This window comes from Ixodes scapularis, unplaced genomic scaffold (assembly GCF_016920785.2).
Source record: "Ixodes scapularis isolate PalLabHiFi unplaced genomic scaffold, ASM1692078v2 PGA_scaffold4__175_contigs__length_147842914, whole genome shotgun sequence".
Classification (NCBI taxonomy): Eukaryota; Metazoa; Arthropoda; class Arachnida; order Ixodida; family Ixodidae; genus Ixodes; species Ixodes scapularis.
The window spans coordinates 139,884,336-139,910,461 of record NW_024609879.1 but is presented as its reverse complement, the minus strand read 5'-3'; the positions used below and the strand labels follow the sequence as shown (position 1 = coordinate 139,910,461).

At 46.5% G+C, this 26,126-nt stretch overlaps 1 protein-coding gene across 1 annotated transcript in view; it reads left to right on the top strand.

Annotated features, from left to right (window-relative positions):
• Positions 1-26,126, top strand: part of LOC8023199 (myosin-VIIa) — a 149,773-nt gene that overhangs the window by 106,789 nt on the left and 16,858 nt on the right. The window contains exons 22-34 of the mRNA XM_029969663.4: positions 2,997-3,297; positions 4,953-5,177; positions 6,948-7,082; positions 9,960-10,118; positions 10,804-10,874; positions 11,761-11,950; positions 13,105-13,205; positions 13,666-13,756; positions 16,859-16,979; positions 18,103-18,380; positions 21,613-21,746; positions 23,518-23,714; positions 24,102-24,233. Of these exons, the coding sequence (XP_029825523.3) occupies positions 2,997-3,297; positions 4,953-5,177; positions 6,948-7,082; positions 9,960-10,118; positions 10,804-10,874; positions 11,761-11,950; positions 13,105-13,205; positions 13,666-13,756; positions 16,859-16,979; positions 18,103-18,380; positions 21,613-21,746; positions 23,518-23,714; positions 24,102-24,233 (2,135 nt within the window). The remainder of the gene's footprint in view (positions 1-2,996; positions 3,298-4,952; positions 5,178-6,947; positions 7,083-9,959; positions 10,119-10,803; positions 10,875-11,760; positions 11,951-13,104; positions 13,206-13,665; positions 13,757-16,858; positions 16,980-18,102; positions 18,381-21,612; positions 21,747-23,517; positions 23,715-24,101; positions 24,234-26,126) is intronic.

The following is a 26,126-nucleotide window of genomic DNA, read 5'->3' as shown; positions in this document are numbered from 1 at the left end:
GAATTGCGCATAGGAAGATGAGAGTTACATGGAGTTTTTCTACATGCACTACTCTCACAAGTAAGCTTAAACTGACTAGTAGTTATTTTACGAAATTCTTCCTGTTCTTTGTTGATGTCATAGCCACTTTTTCTTTTTTGATCTGTCCTTTTTTACTACTCTGCGTGCTGGATTCAATATGCATTTTTAATTATTATTGATTTGGGTTATTATTTATTTGTATTACTATTATTTATTATTACTTATTATTATTTATTATTAATATTAATATTGACTCGTATTTATTTATTATTTTTATTATTAAAATATATGATCATTACAATATTACTTATTAATTATAAAAACAATTAAAAAAAATACAAAAAGGAATATTGGCAAGGCTCTTGTAAGTTGATTATTTCCTGAATATAGTGTACGGATTCATGCTCTGGACGATTATTTCGTTTGATGCACACAGTTCTACACCGTGATGGAGCAGCAGAGCAAAGACTCCACCCCATCTGCTTGCTAAAATTGTGTAAATTGCTTTACGCAATGTTCTGGGCAGTACTCCACAAATTTACTCAACAAAAATTTATGTCTCTTTCCCAGATCTTTGGGAAACTCAACAAACTTTTTTAACCCTGCTATAAACCCTAGAATCTATCTGTGTGGAGGCTTCACTAACTGACTTTCATGTTATGCATTCTAAAAAGTTATTTATTTTTTTTTTGCAAGACTGGTCTAGTAGGATTATCATGAGATTGCACAATTTGGCCGTGTTGAATTCACACAGTGCACCAGTTCATACGTTCGGTCACGCTCAACATGGAACACACACTGTGCGTGAGTTCGCACATCTGATTGCACTCAACGCGAACTTGCACATTGTGTGAGTTCACACATTAGATTACACTCAACACAAGCTCACACACTGTGCGACTTCGCACGTTTAATTACGCCCAACATAAGCTCACACAGCATGCAAGTTTGTACGTACGATTACACTCCACATGAACCCACACAGTGTGTGAGTTCACACATTCGATTGCACTCAACAAAAGCTCACAGAATCTGGAAGTTTGCACATTCGATTAAGCTCAATGCAAACCCCCCCGCCCCCCCCGTTTTCTCAGCCTAAATTTGTAGACATTCTTGGTTTTCACCTCGACCAAGACAGTCGGGCGGCGACTTGGTTTCAGCGTACCATCAGCACCTCGAAACAGCTGAACCACCTGTTAAACAGGGTAGCCCACCGCTCCCGCGGAATGCACGAACATGATCTCCGTATCTTTGCTAGGGCCTTCGTGGTGTCCCGCATTATGTACGGCTACCCGTACTACCACCTTACCCGCACCCAAAAACTCAGGCTCGAAATAGTTAATCGGGAACTGCAACGAATTGTCACCGGCCTTCCGAGATACACACGAATCGATGCGCTCACCAGCTGCAGCCAGATGAACAGCCTTGACGACCTGGCCTCCACCCAGATCGCAACTCAAGAAACTCGACTCCGAGCCACTCTAGCGGGGCGCTTCACGCTGCGTAAGCTAGGTTACAACATCGACCACCTCCTACCTTTACCCACCCCACCCCCGCCATGGGAGCTCTGCCCTCTCACAGCACCCCGTCCCCTCCCTCGGAACATGGGTGAAAAAGCGCAAGCCCGCCGCAGCGACTTTGCTCGCCGACATCTCCACTCTCTCCTTGTTCGCTCTTCATCGGCTCTAGTTTTCTACGCGGACGCGGCTGTGGACAATAACTCCACGCCAATCTTCAGCACAGCATGGTGCGATGTCGACGGTCATCGACGCTGTACACAAGTTTTCATGACCCCCTGCTCCTCTAGTCACGCTGAACTTTGTGCTATACTGCACTGCTTAACCTCCGTTAGCACTTTAACCCTGGTACCCTCCTCCAGAATCGTAATATATACAGATTCTCAAGAAGCCATCCGTGCTCTCCGCCACTCATCTCCATCATCTGCCATCGCTATTCAGATTCATCAGGCAGCCATTTCTATCCGGACAGCCAGCCACCATCCCCTCATCGACTGGGTGCCCGCCCACAGCGGCATTCCCGGCAATGAAAGGGCTCACCGACTTGCGCGCGCTAAACTTCTCTCCGCGTGAGCCGGGGCCCCTACTTTTCCTACGCCACCGGAGCTCACACCTGGCTCCTTTCACGATTCACACGAAGCCCGGCAGGAGCACGCCAGCCGATGGCGTCATTACCTGACTACTCAGGCTAACCCCCTTGACTTCCCCTCTCTTTCCCACCTTCCTCTCACTCGCCACGAGACCTCCCTTCTACAGCAAGCCAGGTCAGGAGCGCTCCTCGCTCCCTCCCTGCTTGCAAAGATGTATCCCCAGGTCCACATCAACCCTCAGTGTACCCACTGCCACATTCCTGCTAGTCTCCCCCATCTTTTGTGGGACTGCCCGCTCCACTCAACAGCCCGCGTTCGCGCGCTCTCAACCCTCTCACCTCCCCCCTCCACTCTTACTGAGTGGCTCAACCCCCCATCCGCTCCTGACCCTGGTCGTGTCCTGGCGGCATTCCAGGCGATCCTCCGATATTTAGAGGATCCGCAGGCGCCCCCCCTCGGCTCCAGGCTGCTCAAGCAATACGAGCCAATCATCGCCGCCGCCCGACGTCTCTCTGCCCCTGGTAACACCAGGGCCACATAAGACGACGAGATAAAAGACCATACAGCAGAGCGCATAGGGCGCTCATTCATTTGGTCTGTAAATAAAGACGTTTGAAAGAAAAAAAAAAGTAGACATACAGAATTCAAGAGAGGAGGTTTCGGGGGTCAGGACATCCAGACCTCCCCTCTGAATCCGCCACTGTGTGTGAGTTCACACATTCGATTTTTAAGCTCAACACAAACTCGCAGAATGTGCAAGTTCACACATTCGGTTACGCTCAGCACATTTGATTACCCTCGACAAAAATTCGTACCGTGCCCAAACTTGGGTCAAACTTAACCGAGCTTGCTCTCTACGTCCCCGCAGGCGTCGCCACCGGGTGGAGAAGAAGCTCATCGAGATGGAGGCTGCGCAAGAGGATGTGGACGAGGAACAGCAACAGCAGCACCACGACATGATTGAGTTTGCGGAGCGCCACTTCAACGCGCACCTGCGTGACTTTGGGGGCGGCCCCATGATGCGCACTCTCACCCGGCGAAGGAAGTCTTCGGGAGAGCTGCTGCCCAAGTACGAGATGGTGACCTTCACCCGGAACAGCGCCATCCCCACGTCCCACGTCCACATGTACGACCCGGAGAACGTCACCATCGCTTGCACCATCTTCAAGGTGCCTCTTCTTTGAGCCATTCTTTTGGGACACATATTTCAACTAACTATAAGATTATTTGCGACTATTTTAAATTAAATGCATCCACAACTATATATATATAGACCCTTTCAGGCAAAATTTCATGGGTGCCGCCATCTTGACGTCACGTGACCCTGCCGCCATAGCCGCCCTTCAGTTTCTCGCCATTCCTCCGCGTTGTGTGCTGCACCGGCCGCTACCAGAGCCTTGTTTTCGCATTCTTTTACGGTCCGCGTTGAAATCGTGTGTTTTCTTCAAGGCTTTTCGATATTTCGGGCTTTCATTTAATCATTTGATATCTATATTTCGACATAGCTCTTGTATTTTCTTATTTGTGAAATGAAGTCGGACAGCGAATGGATCGACGATACAAGATTATGGCATCAGAGACCATGTAAGTTCATCCCATTCTAACGTCTTTTCTCGCTAATAAAGAACAGTCAACTCCATTGCGACATATGCAAATTTCAACTGACGCAGTAAGGTTGTGCTTCTCGCTGCATGTGCGCGCTCGTTTCCGTAAAGCTGACCCACATTTAAGTGATTTTGCGTGCGACGAGATGAGCGACTGCGACAACGACGAGAGTCAGTGACGAAGGTTTCTCATTGTCGCCTGTTGCATCGCTCGGTTTCTTGGGTTTTTAGAAAACGTCGCTCACCTTCTTGGTCGCTTGCTCCCGTCGCTTCCATGCGGTTTGCCTCGTCGCGCGACTGCCCGAGCGACAGCGAAGCGGGTTACCGTCGCTTGTCTCTTTGCTCGCCGAATCGCATGCATGCGGTTTATACTTATATCGAGGCGCCAATGGTTCAATGCTGTGTGCATGGAAATTAATTGAGTATAAACCGCATGTAAGCGATTTGGCGAGCGACCATATAAGCGACAGCGACCTCCTTCGCTGTCGCTCAGTCAGTCGCGCGACGAGGCAAACCGCATGGAAGCGACAGGAGCAAGCGACCAAGACGGTGAGCGACGTTTTCTAGAAATCTCAAAACCGAGCGATGCGACGGGCGACGGTGAGAAATCTCCGTCGCTCTTTTCGTCGCACGCTAAATCGCTTACATGAGGGTCGGCTTTTAGGGAAACGAGCGCGCACATGCAGCGAGAAGCACGACTGTGATAGCCTTACTGCGTCAGTTGCAATTTACATATGTCACAATAGTGTTGACTGCCCTTTATTAGCGACAAAAACGTAAGAATGGGATGAACTTACATGGTCATTGAAGCCTCATAATCTGTCCGATTCCATTCCATAAATAAGAAAATACAAGAGCTATGTCGAAATATAAATATCAAATGATTAAATGAAAGTCCTAAATAACGACAAGACCTAAAGAAAATACAAGATTTCAACGTGGAACGTATAAGAACACGAAAACGAAGCTCCGGCAGTGGCCTGCGCAGCACACAACGCAGAGCAACGGCGAGAAACTGAAGGTCGGCTATGGCGGCACGGAAAGCGCGCGAAGGGCGCGCCGACTGGTGGCAGCTCGAGTAACTGACTCGCTGAAAGCGTCTATATATATATATATAAAAATTGTGTACACCACAATTGGTATGTTTCAAGTGTCCTAATTTTTATTGAGAATTTGCGAATGTGGTTAGAGTCCGTACGCTGATGACACCCCTGGTGCAGGACCTGTGCAAGTACCTGCGCGGCGACGGCAAGCCCGAGGGCGACGTGCACGCCATCCAGAGCATCATTGGCTACGGCATCGAGAGGGAGGAGCTCCGGGACGAGATCTTTGTGCAGCTGGTCCGCCAGTCCACCAACAACCCGAGCCGGGAGGCCTGCGTCCGGGCCTGGCTCCTCATCGCCCTCTGCGTCGTCTCCTTCAGACCTTCCAAGGCGTTCTCAAAGGTCAGTGGTGGCGTGATCCTCGTCTTGCTCGGCTACAAAGTGTTAACAGTGGAAGGGCTCGTCGAGTTGCGCTTGTGGCCTCATCTGTCGATAGTTTCGGCAAGCCCTTGATAACTGTCATTTGCTTTCGAGCAAGTACTCGCTGCACCTATCGGTTACCTGTCAACTTCCGCATGACACATTCCCAATTGAAAGCATGTTAATGACACAGGCCTCAGGGGTAGAAGTGGGCTTGACCAACCAGGGTAAATAATATTGAACTCCCAGTGATGTGATTGCTGCGCCAATTGCGCCAAACTGCGCCAAGGTTAACCCTGCTACATCCTGCTACATTTTGCCGAAATATGGGTGATCTGCGCCAAGCCTGCGCCAAAAGACCAATTTTGGTGGTCTTTCAAAACCGAAACTAAACTGAGTACCGTAATTGAGCATGCGTGAGCTAGGTGGCGCAAGCGGACGCCCAACAAAGAGTACCTTGTATCAATCGCCCATCTGGTTTTGCATAGTTTTTCCCGCCACCTCTTGTTTCACGCTCTCGTCATTCATGTGTGTCGTCTCGCGTCTTTTTAAAACAAATTTCAACGATAGACGCGGGCGTGTGTTGACGCTTCAGTGCTTCAGTCGTCGTACAAAGCGCTCCAAGTACTTTTTGACCCTGACACGCGATGTCTCGTTTTGACCTGACTCGCTCAGGTTCTTTTTTTTTGTGTGCGTTTAGCTTGTACCTCGCCTGCCGGCCTGGCAAGGACGTGCCGCTGGACTGTTTTTTGTAGTATTTTGCATACAATTTTGGGAACCAGTTGGTGACGGAGCGGAGTGGCATGGTGTCTGTTTCTATCGAACAGCCATCTCCGCTCGCGCAACGAAACACGTGCAAATGCAAGCCTGCCGAAGTTGCCCTCATGTGCATGCGGACATGACTGCACGACAGAGGCACCAGCCGAGACGCTTGCAACCCATTGTTTTACGTTTTCTTACTTTTGGCGAAAATCTGGCACGTCGGGAATCAGTAAAACGGTGGCAAGCGATTTTTCGGAATTGCTCGGCAATGCCCACAGCACTGTGCACTTGTGGGATGTCTCAATGTCTCTTTGGAGACATTGAAAGTGGGAGTTCATTACTAGCCAAAGGCAAAGCGAGGCTTGCAACAGCCTTGGAAAAAGTTCTGAAAAGCAAAAAGAAAAGCACCCGCTAGTCTTAATGCACCTTTTCTTGTATACAATTTCGCATTGCACTGCAGTAGTTACGTGTTTCATCAGTTGGAGACAACTTTCATTTATTATATAACTATATTTCATTTTCAAATCAATTTTAATATGTGCAGTTTGATCCTTACTTATCTATAGCGGGTACATATATTTATATCATTTAACTGAAGCATTGCAAAATCTGTCATGTCATTGGCATTTCAGTAACATGTTGAAAGACTCCCAGGTGGTCTAACTTGACCATAATTTGTTTATTGCGGCGAGCAAAGTGGCCTTCGCTCGTTCAGCACTTAAAACGAATATGTTTATTTGTTTATTTTTCTAAGAATATCTGCTCCAAAAGCCGCTTTTGCTGCTCCAAAACACCGTTCTGGCTGCTCCAAAAGGTGCTCCAAAACGGCTTAGGCCAATCACATCACTGAACTCCTGCCCATCTATTCTACTGCATGCTTGGTTAGTTGAGAATAAATGGTTTCAAATGGTAAACCGCTGGTTTAGGAAAGGCAGTTAAATGGAAGGTGTACTTTGATTTGCACTGATTCTTACATTTTTTTTCATGCAGTATCTTTACTGCTATCTGAAGAAGAGCGTCCTGGAGGACTCGGAGATTGCGGCCTATGCCCAGTATTGTCTCATGAACCTGAACAACACCAATGCAACCAATCGGAAGATGCCGCCGTCCACACTCGAAGTCAACGTGAGTTTCATCCCTGCAGTTAATCGACATCCTAACAGGAAAGTAGAGCCTCGCTATGGTAAAGTCAGTTTTTACGGAAAAAACTATTCACTAAATATATTCTCACTTGATATCAGTACCTAAAATTTCTGTGCCAGTACTGAAACCATAACATTAGCTTTAGGGATGGGCGAATATTCGGTAATTACGAATAGCCAATCGAATTCTGTTCTATTCGGCATTTGCTTCGAATCGAATTTAAGTATTCAACAATATTGAATTATTCGCCAATACTGAATTATTCGACAATACAGAATTATTCAACCTTTCTAAATACAGTCAAACCCGACTATATCGAACCCGTTCACATCGAATTATTCCTTATATCGAACACTTTTTGTGTACAGTAATGTTGCAGAGGCAAAAACCAGGGTTTCATCGAACAAAAATAGCAGCCGCTACCGATATATCGAACTGTCAAGAGCGCCGTTTTGCTCTCCAAGCTGGCTTTCCCCTGACGCGAGCGGCCGCATTGGGGGAAAGCCACCCTGCAAAGCCCGCTGGCTTTTTTTTTTTTTTGGGGGGGGCGGCCGCGTCGATTGTTTGGATGAAAAGAAAAAAAACAGCTTTTGCGGAGGGAGCGGAAAGAGGGTACTCCTTGCTCTGTCCGCAAAAGAGAATATTATTTTTTCTTCCAAACAATTAACGCAACTGCTAAAAAAAAATAAAAAAAGTTAGCTTGCTTTGTTAGTTGGCTTCCCCCAACGCAGCCACCTGTCTTGGGGGAAAGCCAACTTGCAGAGCAAAACGGCTCTCTGCAGGAGAAGGTGCTCCTGCTCGGACATACTCTGTGCTCTCGGCATAGTTCGGCGCTAATGCGCGAATATAGAAGGCAGCGGCCTTGACATTTCGGAGTCCGTCAATAGCGTAGAAAAATATTGTTATCCCGGATGCAATGAAGAAAAAGCAGCAGAAGATGCAAGACTACTTCATTGTGTAATATTTCAGCAGAAAGTGGATTTTTGAGAGTGTAATTTATTAAAACTTTTATATCGAATTACCCACTATATCGATCTAGTAGACCTTTTTTTCCGAATTCGAAATAAATGGGTTTGACTTACACTGGCTTGAATTTTCATCCAGGTGGCGCAAGCTTCTGACCATTTCAGCTCCCGAACTTAATACACTTGAAATTAACAATTACAGTACTTCTAATACCAAATAAAGGCAAATATAAAACTACATTTTAAGCATATCTTGTGGTATTTGTTGCTTATACTATTCGAAGTATTCGATTCGAAATTATTCGGCCAAAATCACTATTCGCTTTGAATTCAATTCGGACCCAAAATCCTCTATTCGCCCATGCCTAATTAGCTTTTCTTCGTGATTTTTATATTGTGATTTTGTATTATTTGTTTCTACAGAGAGCTTCTACCGTAACCCGAGATTATTATTGTCATTTCCGCAGTTGCCTAGCACACTGAGATTAACTTGAAAGTACTTATTGCATCCATCATTTGCGAATCCGTTGAATGTTGCGACTTCTAGTATTGACACAGCATTAGACACTGTATAGGAAAATCGTTAGGGAAGATTTGAAACCTGGTTGCATGTGTACAAAACTCTGGGCATGCCATTTGTCAGTGATCAACTAGTGCAGGGGCTGTCATACTTTTCGGTCTCGAGGAACCCTTATCTTACCTGATTAAAAGCTGAAGAACGCCTCCCAACCTTGGGATGGGTGCGACAAAGCAATGTAAACCTACATTGCTTTGTACAAGCCTAGAGACCTTGTAAACAACTAATCAAAATGCTTGACTCATAGCTATGCATTAATGGATGACTCAGATCTGCTAAAATAGTGCTGATACTGGAAAAACACTTTCGATAAATATAGATAGATAGATAGATATTTCTTTGTATGTTTAAGTACAGCCCACATAGAAGGCGTTGCCACCTGTGCATATGTGCCTATACGTCCGTCTAGATGTATGCTTTACTTTACTTAGAGGCAGGGAGAGTCAAGGAAATTTGGGAACTTGAGGAACCTATGAAAGTACTCTGCTTGGGAACCCTTGAGTTCCTAGAAACCCGGTTCGAGAACCCATGAACTAGGAAGTGGTCATAAATTTATCTTGACTCTACCCTCGGTGCTGTTAAGGCTAGAGTGTTTCACTACAGGGGAATATCCTTAAAAAGGGGCAGTCAAGGGGATTTTGAGATTGTCTTTTTATTGTCATGACTCACTCTACAGGCTCTAAGCATTCTAAAAAACTCGAAATCACATTCAACAGCGGCCAATTTTCCTATTAAAAGACCAATCAAAGATTGTGCCGCGCCCCTCTTTCTGTGCTGTGGCGCAGAACACCAGGGGGCACCACCGGATGGGAAGGCAGCAGGGGAGGGCCACGCGACAGCCAATCACGAGTGATAGCTCCCCGCCGGATTGATTTTTCAAAGCACGCGTATTCGAAAATTCAGTTTGCTGGGAAGCCTTCACCTGTGATTGGCTATCGCGTGCCCTCCCCGCTGCTTTCCCGCCTGGTGGCACCCCCTGGTGTTCTGCGCCACAACACAGAAAGAGGGGCGCGGCATGATCATTGATTGGATTTTTAATAGGGAAATTGGCCAACTTTGAATGTAATATCAGGTTTTTTAGGATGCTTAGAGCCCATAGATTGAGTTATGCCGGTAAATAGACAATCTCAGAATCCACTTGAGGGCCCCTTTAATTCAAACTAACATGTGGGTCCTATCCTATGTGTTTCTAGGGAGGAAACTCCCAGTAATTCAAAACTTGCATTATTTAAGCAAAGTTTGTTGTCTCTCTCGGATTCAAATGAACCAAATTCCACCGTAGTTTGAGGCTGAAACACGGCGTCTCCCTCGTGGCAGGCGGTGCGGCTGCGTGAGAACCTGGTCTGCCGCTTCTACTTCATGGACGGGCGGACCAAGGCCATTGACATCCACCCTTCGATCACGGCCGAAGAGGCCATGCGTACCCTCGCCACCAAGATCGGCCTCCGATCCCTCGAAGGCTGGGCACTGTACGAGGTATGCCGTCCGACGGCCACCCCGATACTTTAGGCGGTGCTTACGGAGTATTTGCACGACAGATCTTCATATCCAGAGAAAACTGAGTATGTCATAGATCTGCAAGGAGAAAAGGCCACTAGAAGGAGGAGGCAGTGCAAAAAATCTGAGCAAGCATTTGCACGACAGACTCGCACATTGTTGAGTCAGCAGGGCCTCACTTTTCGAGACCGAGCTTTCGAGACCGAGCTTGTGGATGGGCTCATTGAACAAAAGGCAGAGAGAGATTAAAAAAAAAAGTGTGCCGCTTCTTAATGCTGCTGGCCCTAATCCTTCCCCAATATGACGAAATCTGTCGCTCCGAGAGGACGACGAATATTCTTTAGGCTGGTTGAAAATTCTCCGCAGCTCCCCGCGGGCTCGGGGTATTAGTGATCCTTCGTGAAGCGGCGCACGTGACCTCAAAGCTCGATTTCGTTTAATCCCCTTCTTCCGGAAAAGCTTTTTCGTGCGACCACACCATTACTGAGACATGCGCGCATGCAACAACTGTGCTCATCTATCACTACTAAACGGGGCTTTAAGAAAACTCTGGCTCCACTGGCACACTTTTCAAAAGCAGTTAGAATCTCGCTGATAATTCAGTTTGCTGCTTTTGCCAACACTAGCTGGGGTACCGCGAATCAAATCGTTTTTTCTATTGCAGAGCACCCCTGACCATGAGCATGTGATCAAAGGATATGAGTACCTCGCAGATATCATCTATCAGTGGGAAACGTGAGTTGATTGCACTACACTTTATCTTTCTGTTTTACATTGAATTCAGTTTGGGATAGACGGCCGTTTACTTCACAACCGAAAGAAACTGATTGATGATAAATTCTTAACCAAGTTTAAATAGTGCCAACTTGTAGTATAAAATTGAGGAATAGAAAAAAAGATATAAGGAAAAAGATGCAGATGAATGTGCTTCAAATTCAGCGTGGCATTATTCAATTAATTCATTTTCAATTTAAAGTTCTGCATGTCGGAAGTTTTCCAGCGATGTTTGTAATACATTGTTTTATATGTTTGTGGCTTGAAATGACAGAAAAGTTGCACAAGGAGAACTGGACCCCTAGTCAGAACAGATATTGAGAGCAGTGGCATCACTAGAGGGGCGGGGGAGGCGAGTGGGGGGGCGGGGCAGGGACAGATTGCCCCAGGTTCGGCGCTCAGGGGGGTGCAGCTTGGCAGTGAAAGCGAGGGGGGCAATAAGAGTTGGGGATGGGAGGGAGGGGTATTTGTGTCGAGGTGGGCTAGCGCCGCTGACCCTAGTGTTGCCTTGATTGAGAGGACAAACTTCTTCGTTGTTGAGGGCCTCCCTTTACTTGTCAACAGCCAATAACTGCTTAGATCCTGGGTGATTGATTGCCGAGTGCGGTAATGTACTGCAGCTTGGAGCACATGGAGCAAAAGCTCACGCTGCAGAACCCAGCGATCTTGGGCTCAATCCCACTGCACTACGCACGTTAAGGTCAGCAGTCGTACTGCAGTGGTTAAATTTCTCATGTACAGCAGAGACACCAGATGCCGATTGGGGCTGACTAACTTCTGGCTCTCTAAACATTTGCACAACTTGATTATTGTAGACCCTCAACGCTCTCACGCTCATGCTGCACAGGTGTCGCCGTAGCTCAGCAACGCTGACGAAGTACACCACCATCTCCAAGCGGGGTCCGACAAAGGCGCTGGGAGGCGGAGAGTGCCGCTTTGTGTTCCGCAAGCGGCTCTTCAAGTTTGTCCGCGAAATCCCCCAGGATCCCGTGGAAGTGAGCCTGCTCTATGCGCAGGCGGTCCACGACGTTGTGAAGGTACCCTCTCCTGTCTCAGTCCATCCTTGAACGCATCGGGTACCGTAGACGTTAAGGCTGGTTCGCTCCCTTGCGACTGCTTACAGCCGTGTGCTTTAAGACGTCTTAAAATCTCTGACGACGGCAGAACACACTGGCGTCATCTATCGGGAAACGATGGAACACTCGCAAATTCGGTATCATGTTGCGGGTGGAAAAGAATTGACAAATTTAGAACTAAGAATAAAGGTTTAATTGGCGAACTTGTGCCAGAAACAAAAGAAAGAACAAGCGCCGAGAAAGCAGAAGCAAGCGTCAAGGTGTCAGCGTGACGGTTGGCAGTTCCACTTTAGCAGAGCGTTTGCTCTGCTAAAGTGGAAAGAGTGGAGGGCTTTGGGAGAGGAGGCTGTCCTAACTTAACCTTATAGCTGGAAAATGCAGGACCAATGAAAGAGCAGTTTGGGCTCTTGTAGTCGGGAATGGCTAGTCCATGCAGTACTCTTCAATGCACATTTCTTGTGAACCATTTTACCATCCAGTTACCTCTGAATGGAAATACAAATGGAAATGCATTAATCCCTGGTTAACTCTAACTCGGCTCTCTCGAAATATTGGTTAAGCTGAAAGATTTCCTTCCCATGGAATGAACTCCTATAGGTACGATGCATTCACTCGTCGCTTATCTCGGAAAGCTTTCAGGACCGACGTTGAGGTGTATGCACTGAGCAACCTGCGTTTCAAGAGTGTTTGTTGTCTTACTTTTCTTTCTTTTTTTTTTCTAACTGGCTTGGCAGTTGGTGCTGCTGTTTCTCTGTTCCTCACGCTCAACGCTATCTTCCACTCTTCGTCTTATTCTTTCGTTCAGTTTTTGGGGGTTCTTTTGGTTTTTCTGTTTGCTTTTGTGTTCTTGCTTTCTGGTCTCGCTGTTTCATCATATGTGTGTTGCTTGTTGATAATTTTGTTGTGGTCATTTTGTTCTCCCCACGGCATTGCGTGAGTGTCAAGCCAGTTGATGCAATCGTTGGAAGGGTTTCATTTGCACAATGCACGACTAGTGCAATGAAAATTCAGTACTTTTCTTATCTCGAAACTCCCCTTATCTCGAATTTTTATCTGGTTTTATGATTTTGATTTAGCGAGGGTTTACTGTCCCCTGAATCATCTTTCTCCTGCAGGCTGATAGCTTCCCGGTGGTGGAGAGAGTTGCCCTTCAGTTGGCGGGTCTCCAAGCCCAGGTTTCTGTAGGGGAGCCATCTGAAACTGAGGAACTCGACAGGTACGTCATTCACTGTCTATGCAAATCTAAAACCATCTCCTCAACAAATATGTTAAGGCATAGGACAAACTTGACATTCACCAAATTGTGCAAGCCGTCGAGCACGTCGGCTTTCCCGCCTCGCACCCGCGCATCGTGACCGAGACGACGAGGGGTTGTTTCCAGTTTCTTTCCGGCGTCACCAGCACGCATTGGCTTTCTCACTTTGTACAGGCGCAACGAGAGAAGACGACTCGACGGGGGATTTCCGCTGCCATCGTCGCCTCCACTGTCTTGGCTTTCACACTTTCAAGCCGCGCAATGTGGCGAAGGTGATCCGACGGGGTACTTTTCGTTAACGCAATGTTACCCACACGTCTCGTCCTTTCCGCCCTGCACCCGTCTGTTGCAGCGAAGACGACACAATGTGAATTTGCGTGTGGCTTCCGGTTGTGCAATGCCGCTCGTCGTCCTCCTGCAGGTACAGGGACGTGGAGAACTACATTGCTGAGCGCATCCGGGACACGAGGCCGGAGAACGAGTGGATCCAGGCCCTGTGCACCGCTCACAGGGTGAGTCTGTCTTCACGTGCTGCAGTGCAAAGGGTCACTGACGAGAGGGTATAGACACCAGCGGGATGGGAATGGCAAGGAAGACTCTCAGCTGTCCTGCCTTCAGCTCGACCATCCTACTTCCGGTAACGCTTGGGCATCCCCTGAGCCTTGAGTGTGCATCGCATCCAAAGCGTGCGCTGGAGTCCGGCGATCCGAAAGAGCTGCCCTGCCATTCTTATCCTGTCGGTAATTATAACGTTCCAGCAAACGCGTATGGAAGAAAGAAATGGGCAATGCTTTGGTCATACACCTGACAAAATCGTCGTACTTAGGATATGTTTTTGGGTGGAAAAATCTCTGTGCAGTTGTACGTGTGTACGAAGACTTACGCTGCAAATTCCGACAAAAGCCCCGTTGGTGACCTCTTATGTCAGCCAATAGGAGTGAGGCGCTGCCCACAGGGGAGTCGTGCTGCATCGGTAACTTCAAAGGCTACCAAACTTTGAGATGTACGTTGAGTCAACGTGATCCGGTAAATTTGTCAGGCAAGACATTGCCCGCCAAATTTAGTGAACGATGCATGATCACGTCACTGTGTCACGTGACCACCATTATGCTGACGATGTTACGATGAATTAGTATGCATTAATGTATGTGTGGTGCTTTTTCATAATGCTTTTAATGCAAAAGCATTAACTGTCCCATGGAGCAATGTCTAGCCGTTGTCTGTAGCAGCAAGAAACGGCACCTAAATACCGTATATTGCCGCATATAAGTCGACCTTTTTTTCAGGAAATGGGTATCTCAAATTAGGGGGGTCGACTTATACGCAGAGTCGACTTATACGCGGGGCCTAAAAACGCGTCTAGACGAACGACAGATCCTAGGGACTTTTTTTCCTCACAAGGGACTAGTTTCATGGTGCTCGAGAGCCAGCTAAGCCATTACCTGCATAAACTTGTTCTAAAAACAAAAATATAATATTTTTAAATCTTAATTTTACTTTATAACACCTTTAGTCGCATGAAACTATTAAAGTTGTATCAGGAAAGCGTTTGCGGTTGAATCATAAACTTATCTAGGGACTCCGTGGAGGAAACATAGGGACTAGTACCTAGGTACACAAGCAAAAGCACGCGACCGCGGCCATGTCAGACCCTTGTTTGTCACATGTCTGTTCAGTAGCCTTCACGAAGTGGAAGAAAATGCCGCATCAAGCTAGGCGTCAGTACAGCGCGGCGTTCAAGAGGAAGGTTATTTTGTTCGCTGAGGCGGCGAACAACGTCGCGGCGGAGCGTCACTTCGGTGTCTCAGAGAAGTGCGTGTGGGGATGGAGACAACAAAGGCAGGAACTTTTTGCTTGCGCGGGTGCGCGTCGGTCCTTTTGGGGCCCCAAACAAGGCCAGTACCCTGCGGTCGAGGAGGTTGCTCTGCGATGGGTCACGGAGCAGCGGAGCAGAAGCCTCAGCGTCTCGTACGACGACATAGAAAGCAAGGCGCGCGCTGTTGCCAACAAAATGAAAATTGGACGGAGCGAGTTCAAGATTTATAAAAAAATGGATCACGAACTTTATGAGGCGATGTGGCCTGAGTTTAAGAAGAAAAACAACAGTTTGCCAGCGGCTGCCCGACGCCTACGAAGAGAAATCGTGGGCATTTCATCGATACGTAACAGAAGTAAGAACGAAGCACTCCCTCATGCTCGGCCAGATCGGCAACGCTGACCAGGCGCCGGTCTGGTTCGACATGCCGAGTAGGACGACTGTCACCGGCAAGGGAGAGCGCCAAGTTCCCGTCCTGACGACTGGGAACGAGCACAATCGTTTCACGGTCATGTTGTGCTGCACAGCAGACGGCCACAAGCTGCCTCCCTTTATCGTCTTCAAGCGGAAGACATTGCCAACTAAAGAAGTGTTTCCGCCGAAAGTTATTGTTCGAGTGAATGAGAAGGGCTTTTTTAATGAAGAGACCGTACTCGAGTGGTTTTGCCTCGTTTAATGCAGGCGCCCGGGTGCGCTCCTGAAACCCCGGAGCATGCTTGTGCTAGACTCGTTCCGCGCCCACATTACGGATCGCGTGAAGAAGGCGGTGGCGAATGCGGGTTGCGACCTGGCAATCATTCCAGGCAAGATGACATCGGCTCTCCAGCCCCTCGACGTGGTTTTAAACAAACCATTTAAAGATCGTGTTGGGGCATTTTACAATGAGTGGCTGAGCCGGGAGGACAACCCGACGACTCCGACAGGCCGAGTGAAGCGCGCGTCTTTAAGCACCGTGGCGACCTGGGTCAACGATGCCTGGTACGGATTACCGGATGACATGGTTTGCGAGGCCTTTTCGAAATGCTCAATATCGACGCCGCTTCAGCCGACTGAGCGCGCTGACCCGGACTCTAGCGACAGTGACTGCGTCGTAGTGTCGAGCGATGATGAGCAAACCACCGTTTACTTCTGCGTGTAAATATGCTTCCATGCCAATAAACAAATTTTTCTAATTTCCCTAACTCGTATGAGAAAAATTTTTTTTCGTGTCGTAGTCTGAAGAAATCGACTTATATTCGGGAGTCGACTTATATTCGGAGTCGACTTATAATCGGCAATATACGGTACCTATTGGCTGAGTGAAATGGCATTTAAAGTCCCATTAGCTCTAACACCTCATATTAAATGCTTCGTCATGGAAGCCAGCAGGGCCGCTCAAGGTCAAAGTGCAGGCGCGCCTCAGAAAAAATAAAACACTAAGAAAAGCACAACAATGCAGATGCATCATTGTGGAAGCCATGGAGCTTGTGGGCGCACCGTGCCTGTGCAGTGGGGGACCGTGATGTCACTGCCGGAGTGCCGTCCGAAACAGGAAGATGTGGCGTGCTGCTTGTAGGAATGCGCGGCGTGTAGGAATGCTTTCGCATTTCTACACGTAAGCAGTCTTAAGTGTCTTTGCCGAATTTGTTTGTAATATTGGAAGGTGCCTAGCCCTCCCCTATGACATATCAAATGTTGAAACCGAATTCTGTGCGAGGCATGCTATCTATAGCTCTTGGTTAATGTTTTACAAACGACTAACATCTAAATGCACTCTGTGTGGTACTGTTGGATCACGAATGCTCTCGTCTTTTTGCAGACTTATGGCAGTGGCAAGTCTGAGCTGGTGTGCAAGGTGTGGTACCTGTCAATCGTGATGCAGTACCCGCTGTACGGCACCACCCTCTTTCCTGTCACCTGCAGGGGCTACCTTACCTATGGTATGCTCTTTCTTCATTCTGACTTCGAAGTGACCAATACTAAGCTCTACATTGGCTTTGAATGGCGTCTGATATCTAATTTAATTAGTACCTATTTTCTCGACATAGCGCCAGATTATGATGTGAAGGCACTACCATGTTAATCATTTTGCTGCAGAGTTGCCTGCTTGCAAAGATAAGATAGTAAAATTAGAACCAGTGGATTTGTGCAGAAAGAAGCCAGATTTTGAGTTACAAGTTTTTTTGTGATTGTTGAGTGCTTGTGGGATGTGGTTCTGTAAATGGTTAGGCATGCATGCTTTTGTAAGAGATATCTTCCAATGAAAAAATACTCGCAATGTCTTTCAGTTTTCAATAAGAAACTCGGGATGTCTCCCAATGAAAAAAACATGAGCAGCTTGTGAGTAAAGTTTAGTATTTTAGTGACCTACCTTTGTACACAAACCGACCTTACGATGCGCAACTGTGTCTAGTCACTTCACTGGGACAAAAGTGGCCAGAAGTATGGGCAACATGTCTAAAGGGAGACTGAACTCTTTACAACAAACTAGCTTTAGACCTGCCAGGGAGCCTCAGTAAGTTTTAAAATGTAATCAAATTTGGAGCTCCATATATTCAGCTTGAAAAGGAGCTTCCCCAAAGCCAGAAATCGGCAGCTTAGGTTTCTCCAAGACATGTCTTCTTCAACTACTATTTTTTTCTCTCCCTTTCTAATGGCGTCCCTTGTTTGTACAAGTTTCGTATTAAGGAATCCGTACCAAGTCTCCAAAAGGAGGAGATGGTATCCTAAAGCTGGTGGATGAACAAGATAAGTAGTTCATAATTCGGTGGTTGTAATTCAGTAATGGACAGTACAAGTATGAAAAGCCCACCGTTTTCAAACCGGCAGAAAAATCTGTCGTCTTGAAAATCCGAAGTAATCGAATTTTCAATTAACCGGTTTTTGTCATGTAACAGCCCATTACTTTTCTTCTTGGGTAATCAAGTAATCTAATTGAAGACTTTTCAACCAAGAGTAATTGTAATAGTAATTGATTACTTTTCTCGAGCAACGTGTACTAGACCGTCTGCTTGAAACTGATTACTGCACGATCGCATCTAAGCGTTGTCGTTTGTCTTGCAGATCACCAGCTTCTGCTGGGCCTCAGCTGCGAGGGGGTGCTGCTGGTAAACGCCGACACTAAGGCGATCCTGAACGCCTACCGCTACTCTGACCTGGAGTCCGTGCTGGTGAACGAGGACGACCAGGTGCTCACGGTAACACTGTCCAAGAGCGTACCGGACCTGCACAAGTGCTACCTCTTTGAGACGCCCCAGCACCTCGAGGTCGCCGCCCTAGTGGCCAGCTACTGGCCGCCACTGGCTGCCCGCATGAAGCCTTCCTACGATCTCAACTACAGGGTAAGACGAAAGCCGCAAAATTGGAAATCTTGTTTACTTTTTACAGCGAAGCTGTTATTGGCTAGGATCGGGGGAAAATGCATCCTCACATGTCAACAGAAAACTCCCCATTGGTCGTGGCTAGTATGAATAGATAAAAATAAAAAGAGGGGGCAACCAGTTCCCCATTGGTTGTGTCAAGTATGAATAAATAAAAATAAAAAGAGGGGGCAGCCAGCGGGATTCAGCCTTCCTTGACATTATTAGATAGTGAGGTCCTGGTCTCTTGTTATCATCTTTTGGCATCGTCCTTGAGGTCGTCCTAGAAGTCGTCCTTGAGGTTGTCCAAGAGGTCATCCTAGGCGTCACGCTTGAGGTCGTCCTAGATGTCGTCCTTGAGGTTGTCCAAGAGGTCATCCTAGGCGTCGTGCTCGAGGTCATTCTAGAAGTCGTCCTTGAGGTCGTCCTATACTCTATTTCACCTTATGATTAGGGTGTGTACTTTCCGGTGTTTATTTGTGAGAAAAATCGGCGGATGTTTTTCGGTGCTTATTTATTTTCAGAACACCGGTGTATTTCGGCGGAACGTCTCACGACGAGGCTAAAATCGGTGAATATCGGTGAAAAAAAAGCGATTGATCACAGACAGAGTTCCAATTTTATTCACATAGTTCATACACTTCTCTAGGAAGCAACTATTTCTCACACTTGGTTATTATAGTAGATGCAAGCATACTTTCATGCTTGCATTACACGCAAGGAACGTGCTGCCGTCATGGCAGCACGTTGCTTGCGGTTCGCAACCCGCAATTATGAAAACGCTCCTGTACGACACGGACGTTGGCAGTGTCTTCCAGAAACCACAGCAACCTCTGAATACATGGCTTGCACCGACACCACTTGGCCAGATACAATGAGGAAAAGGCACGTGAGAGCCTACCCTCCACTGCGTTAATTTTTCCACAAAAGGGGGCCATGGGAGACACAATAGAGGAAAGGCGTATGAGAGCTTAGCTTCCACTGCATTCACTAGACGCTTGTGACCCCCAGAAAGGAGGGCGGACTGATGCCACCTGCAAGCCCTGTATAAACACTGGAAGAATGCAGGATCCACGAGATAACACGTTTGTTGAACCTCTACGGGGAAAGGGTTTCGCTAGGTCGGAAACTAGCAACGACCGGTGTTTTTTGGTTTTAACCAGGGCGAAAATATCCAACCACCGGTGTTTTTCGGTTTTAACCGATTTTATATTTTCGTCACCGACGGATGTTTATCGGTGTTTTTCGGTTAAAACCGGAAAATGCACACCCTACTTATGATGTACCGCGGGAATGGCTACAAGCGCAAGCTCCTTGCTCTAGGGCACGTCTCAGTGGCACAAGCTGCCCCGCACTAAGGGCAGCTGCCAACACTATGAGCACGCGCTTCTACCCTCCGCTGTGGCACAACATAAGGTGAAATGGAGCATAGATGTCCTCGAGGTCGTCCTAGAAGTCATCCTTGAGGTCGTCCTAGATTTCCTCGAGGTTATCCTAGAAGTCATCCGTGAGGCGTCTGAGAAGTCGTCCTCTAGGCGTTGTCCTAGAAGTCGTCCTCGAGGCCTTCGTAGAAGTCGTCTGAGAGGTCGTCCTAGGTGTCATCCTCGAGGTCATCCTAGAAGTCGTCCTTGAGGTTGTCCTAGATGTCGTCCTAGAGGTGGTCCTACGATAGAATACCGCGCATCTGCCCATTCCACATTAAGCGCCCATTCCCAAATTTCTAAGATCTGAGGAAATATGCACGTGCAAAATTAATGACCGGACAAGCGCCTGTCCCCCATTTTATTGCAATTATCTCTAAATTTTGAGTGGGCGCTTATTCGGTATTTTACGGTAGGCGTCGTCCTCTAGGCATCGTCCTTGAGGTCGTCTTAAAAGTCGTCCTTGAGGTCATCCCAGAAGTCATCCTTGAGGTCATCCTAGACGTCGTCCTCTAGGCATCGTCCTTGAGGTCGTCCTTGAGGTCATTTTAGACGTCGCGTCTAGGAATTATACTCGAGGTTCACATAAAAATGGAGGACCAGGTTCGCTGGTCCTCCATCTTCAGCTTCACATGTAGTGGATGAGCCCTACAATTTTTTTTATGTAGAATGCATTTTTTTATTCAAAGGGTATTTTGAAAGGAGGTGTAACATCGCACATGAGATGTAATGTCATGGGTAGATGTCACAGAGATGTAGCATCACAGACAGGTGTAATGTCAGACACATGTAGGATTATAGGCAGATGTAATGTCACAAGATGTAGTGTTAGAGGAAATGTACTATCACAGGAATACGTAATATCACAGGATTATGTAATATCACAGGAATATGTAGTCACAGACAGTTGTAATGTCGGAGACTTCTAACATCGGAGGCAAATGTTGTCAGAGGCAAATGTACTGTCAGAGACAGATGTAATGTTGCTATCAGGTGTAACGTCACTGGCAGGTGTAACGTCACAAACAGATGTAATGATGGAGACAGGCGTAACATTGGAAGCAGATGTAATATGACAGGCGGATGTAGCATTACAGACAGGTGAAATGCCACAGACAGATAAAATGTCACGGGCAGATGTAACATCACCGACAGATATAACGTTGCAGGCAAATGTAACATCACAGAGAGATCTAGCATCACAGACAGCTGTAACGTCAGACACATGTAATGTATGGGCAGATGTAATGTCACCGGAAGATGCAGTGTCATAGACTGTTGTAACATCGCAGACAGACGTAACACCAGAGACGAGTGTAGCACCACGAGCGGGTGTAATGTCACTGGAAGGCATAACATCACTGGCAAGTGTAATGCTCAAGACAGATGTAATGAGGTGGACAGGTATATAACATTGGAGGCAAATGTAATGTCATCAACAAATGTAATGCCACAGACAGATGTGTTATCATGGGCATGAAACATCACAGACACATAAACGTTGCAGGCAGATGTAACATTACAGACAGATGTAATGTTTGACCTATGTATTGTTGCGAGAGCAGCAACATCACAGATGGAGCATTAACTTTTTTCGCACTACATTTAGCGAGGAAGTTGGCCACGTCATGTGACGTGACCACATGATATGACATCGCAGTTTTATCATTCACAGGAGCTTGGCTGAAACCTAAGCATTTCCTTTACAGAATAGATCAGAACTCATTTGTAGTAAAAACTGGTATAGCAAGGATATGAAAATAGTGACAGGCCAAATGTTTCTCCCACCCCAGTGCCGTCTGGCATTTGAGGACCGCGTGAAACTCCACCAAGAGGTGATGAACTGCCGGCGAACCCTGGTGGACAGCGGACTCCTCAACAAGCCAGAGGCCGCAACCCTAGGGCTCTTTAAGAGCACCCTCCGCAAGTGAGTCGCAACTCCTCCAGTGAGGTGCCCAATAAAACAATACTGTTGTATGGATTCTGTCAGTTTCCTCTAAAGCATTCTTTCTAGGAAAATTTCAAATCAATTAATTTCTGAACAAATAATTTGCAATGTAGTTCCTTCCAATTTTTTTTTTTTTTTTAACAAGAAAACAGTTGGCATTTTGGCAAACTGGCAGACGTATTCCACGATATAAATTAACCTTAAACTGAGGAGTAAAATTAAAATTAAATTTTTTAGTAGAGGGTACAAAACGTTGATTTACATAGGGGCACAATGCCACTTATATCAAAAGTAGAAGATTTACTTATGTTAAAGAAGGTGGCGACTGAACTTTATTTTTTGTGAAAGATAGTCCATGGACACACTACATCCACTCATTGCTTTGGTTGATGGTTGTCTTCATGCTTGGCTTTCAATCGCACGGCATGCAGTGGAAAAGGGCATTAAAAGATGGAGGGCGTCATTGTTGTTCAGTGCTCTTGTAGTCATGTGCAAATTTTGAATTTTGAGTTCGAAGCGAATAAATAGGGTTTTGGCCGAAGAGTATTTTTAATTGAATATTAAATAGTTTCTCCAAGCTCTTCACTGCTTCAACATACTTAAACAAAAACCCAGCTGAACTTGTGAAAGTTGTTTTGGCAAGGTTCCCCTTGTCCATTTCTAAGCTAAGTTAATTTTAAGCCAACTGTATTTATTGACTGTGACCTCTGAAAGTGCAATGCTTACATTGGGATGGCCAGTAAACACATTGAACATAGAATGAAACCGATAGAGATGTCCAGCTATATTCAATTGAAGGAATTTATAAATATTACTGCTGTGCGCGAATATATTTTCTTAAGTCACGTGTATTCGGGCATCTCTGCTTAACATGTATGCTCATGCATGCCAGTTGAATGTTTCAAGTTTTGCTTCAATGAAGGTACCAGTGGTGTGACTAGGATCAGCGGCACCAAGACGGTGACCTGCCGTGAACCCCCCCTTCACCCTCGTGGCCCGCCGCAACACCCCCACCCCTCTTTTCACTGCCCAACTGCACCCCCGAGCGCCGCACCCGGGGCAATTCCCCCCCCCCCCCCCCGTCCCCCTAGTGATGCCACTGGTAGACACTACCATTCACAAAGTTTCCGTTTCTTTTTAAATACACCAGCCGCGCACATGCACCGTCTTGCTTTGGAAATTAACTTTCCTCCGAAGCATGCAGCTGCTATACTTTTGCTTTTCAAAGTGTTGATTGCGGTGGGTTAGCCCCCTTTTAGTGCGCTTCTTACCAAGCACTTGCGCACTGCAGAGAAGCCACACCCGCAGAAGCGAGCTCCACGCGTGTTGCTTCCCCGCAGTGCACCGGTGCTGGGTTAGAAGCGCACTCAATGGGGCTAACTAGCCGCAATCAACACTTTGAAAAATATGAATATCACAGTTCATCTCGAAGCAAATATCGAATTGTGTATTGTTCGAAAGTATTGTTAGAAAATTTGAATATTCGCGCAACGCTACTCTTTTGAGAAGTATCTGTTAGGTGAGTTGCATGGAGATGAACCCGTAGTGGTTGTGACAATTCAGGCTGAACCGTAATCACCTGGACACTCTCAGGAGTAGAGCTTAGAGGGTTTGTTGCATTGGCAGATGGTTAACTTACTTTGTGCTCTCACATGTCATACACTGAAATGTTCTGAGAGGTTGATCTGTTGCTCTGGCCGTATGGAGACGAGGGACCTTGTTGATGCGTATGGTGATTGCAATCATTCAGGCTCAACCGCAACCGCATGGAGAAGCTTCGACAAGAGTACGGGTCAGAGGGCTACAAGTCATACCAGCACACATACTGGGCATTCAGCAAGAGCGCCATCGGACAGAGTTTCCTGGTGATGGCCGAGCCCCAGGTGGAGACGACCGCCTGCAAGCTCTTCACCTCCATCCTCATCTTCTCGGGACTGCTGGAGGAAGGTATGTGCCTCACCGGAAATCATAATCAGAAACCGTTTTTGACTTAAGATAACTCGGGCCTTGGCAGGGGAGCAAGTTCATGGAACCGACGCAATGAAAAAGTGTGAGAAAACATGGAGCTGTGTTTCTGCAGCGCTTCGCTGCCGACCTAACTTCGAAATGCAACATCATTGCTCGTCTTCTATGAGGGCTATTATCCGCCGATTAAATTGCGACTAAATTAAAATGACCTTAACATCAGGCTGTCATGTGACATCAGGATGTCACCCACACACAGTATGTGCTCAGCTCATTCCCAACACATTCTGGGTGTCTCAGAGTTTATCAGACATGATCGAGACATGCCTAAATTTATTTATATTTTTTCGCGTGACTTGCACGGTGCAGAGGACACAGAGTGGCACGGCCAGCGTGACCTGATTCAGCTGGCGCAGTCGGTGATGGAGTGCTGCATGGTGCGGGAGGTCCTCCTCAACGAGCTCTTTGTGCAACTCATCAAGCAGACCACCGACCACCCCGGTGAGTGGTCGTCGCCCCCACTTCACTCTCGGCGAAGACGGCTCACTACCTTGCAGCGAACGACAATGTGGGCGAATGAGAGAGGGCGGTGTAGAGGTGGACACCATAACTGGTGAGGTCCTGCCAGTCCTCATGCGCTAAAGTTGAACCAACAAGGAAAGAGTGGGTCTATTTTGGAAAGAACAAAAGTATGCACATTTTTATTTCTTTCACTGCCAATCCTTATTGGCTTTGGCAGGTGTTGGGACAGAGAAAAACTATGCAACATATGGCACATGTCATTACAACAGAAAAAAAAAATACTTATTGCATATTTCTAGAAGCAGGAATCACATATCAATTCATAAATTGACAAAGTATGTATTTTCCGGTGTATAAGACGCATCTTTTTTCCAAAACTTTTGTGCGGTGCACCTTACACAACTGTGCGTCTTATAGGTATATTTTTTTTCTTTTTGGCAAATTCTGAAAGAACTTTTGTTGATGCTGATTAGTCTTTTTTTAACTATTTTGACGTCTTGTACGCAGGTGCGTCTTATATACAAATATCTATTTAGAAACTTGCAAAACGTGGCGGTTGCATCTTATACAATAACGCGTCTTATACTCTGGAAAAATACGGTAGTTGGTTTTTAACTGCACCAATAAACAATTCAATGCTTGCATAACTAAAAAGGTGCCTACAGTATTTAGGCTTTTCCAATCTTTTGTATCTGAGGGAAAAGATGAGTCTTTAAAACTTTTATTATTAAAAGACTACTCAGCAAACGTGTTGCTATGCCTATGTCTAGTGGCTCTTGCTTCTGATGGCTTAGCATTCTTGTTTTTATTAATTTTAAAGGCACCAATTAAAAGGGAAACATAAATTTCAGTTGACCCAGCTTTGCACGACCAGTAACGGTCACTAAACCAGCTTTTGTTTGAGTATTTCTGTTATTCACTGAAAGCAGCTGTATTGGTGATAAACAAATCTAACTGCCTTTCGCTTGATACTTTTTATGATAGTTACTTTCTTCCGTATGTGTGGGAACATCGAAGTAATTATATTTTGCAAATCTTAGTATGTTTGAAAGAAGCATAGCAGTGGCACTCTTGGCAACAATCAATCAGACAGTTCATGAAGCGACCATGCCTGTAGGCTTTTCTGCGCTGCAGTTGTGCAATGTGGTCAAGTATCACTATGCGGTGAAGGGTGGTGTTCCCACTGAATGGGCTAAGCTATGTTTTATGTGACACTGCAGCTATGCATATCCCGGCATTTCCTCTTTGGTTGTCCGCACTAGGAATTTTGACATCTTGTGAGTGAATTTCAATTTAACCGTAAATTCGACATGATGTTGCACAAAAAAGACAGTTTCCCAATTTCACGGAAGAAACTGGGGAAGCATTGCATCAAGCTTTGATTTCAGATAAAAGATGGATAATTTCTTTGGCCGTTTTAGAGCAGTAGCTGTCATAAGCTCTTTCCCCCACTGGAAATGGTGTCTGTTGTTGATGTTGTAGATTGCAATGCTGGCCATCCGTCGTCGATGTTGCCAAATCCACGAAAAAGATTGCCTCCCACCCCCGATAATCAAACCTGGGTCCGCTGCAAACAATGCGGAGGTGTTGCCACAGCGCTACGTCACAGCGTTGACAGCCCAATTTATACTTGAGGTTTTTGTAGTATCCAATGCCCACTGCACTTGCTCTCTTGAAAAGAAAAAATAACAGATAGCAAAATGCCGTCGTCACATTGTCAATGCCAAGAGCTCGTGCCGGAAGATGCGCTTTCACGTGCTCTGGAACAAAAAATAGACAAAAGCGTTCGGAACAAAATTGAACAAAACAAAAGCTTGCAGTGCAAAACAGATGTCTATTTTGTTCAGAACGCTTTTGTTTGTGCACCCCATG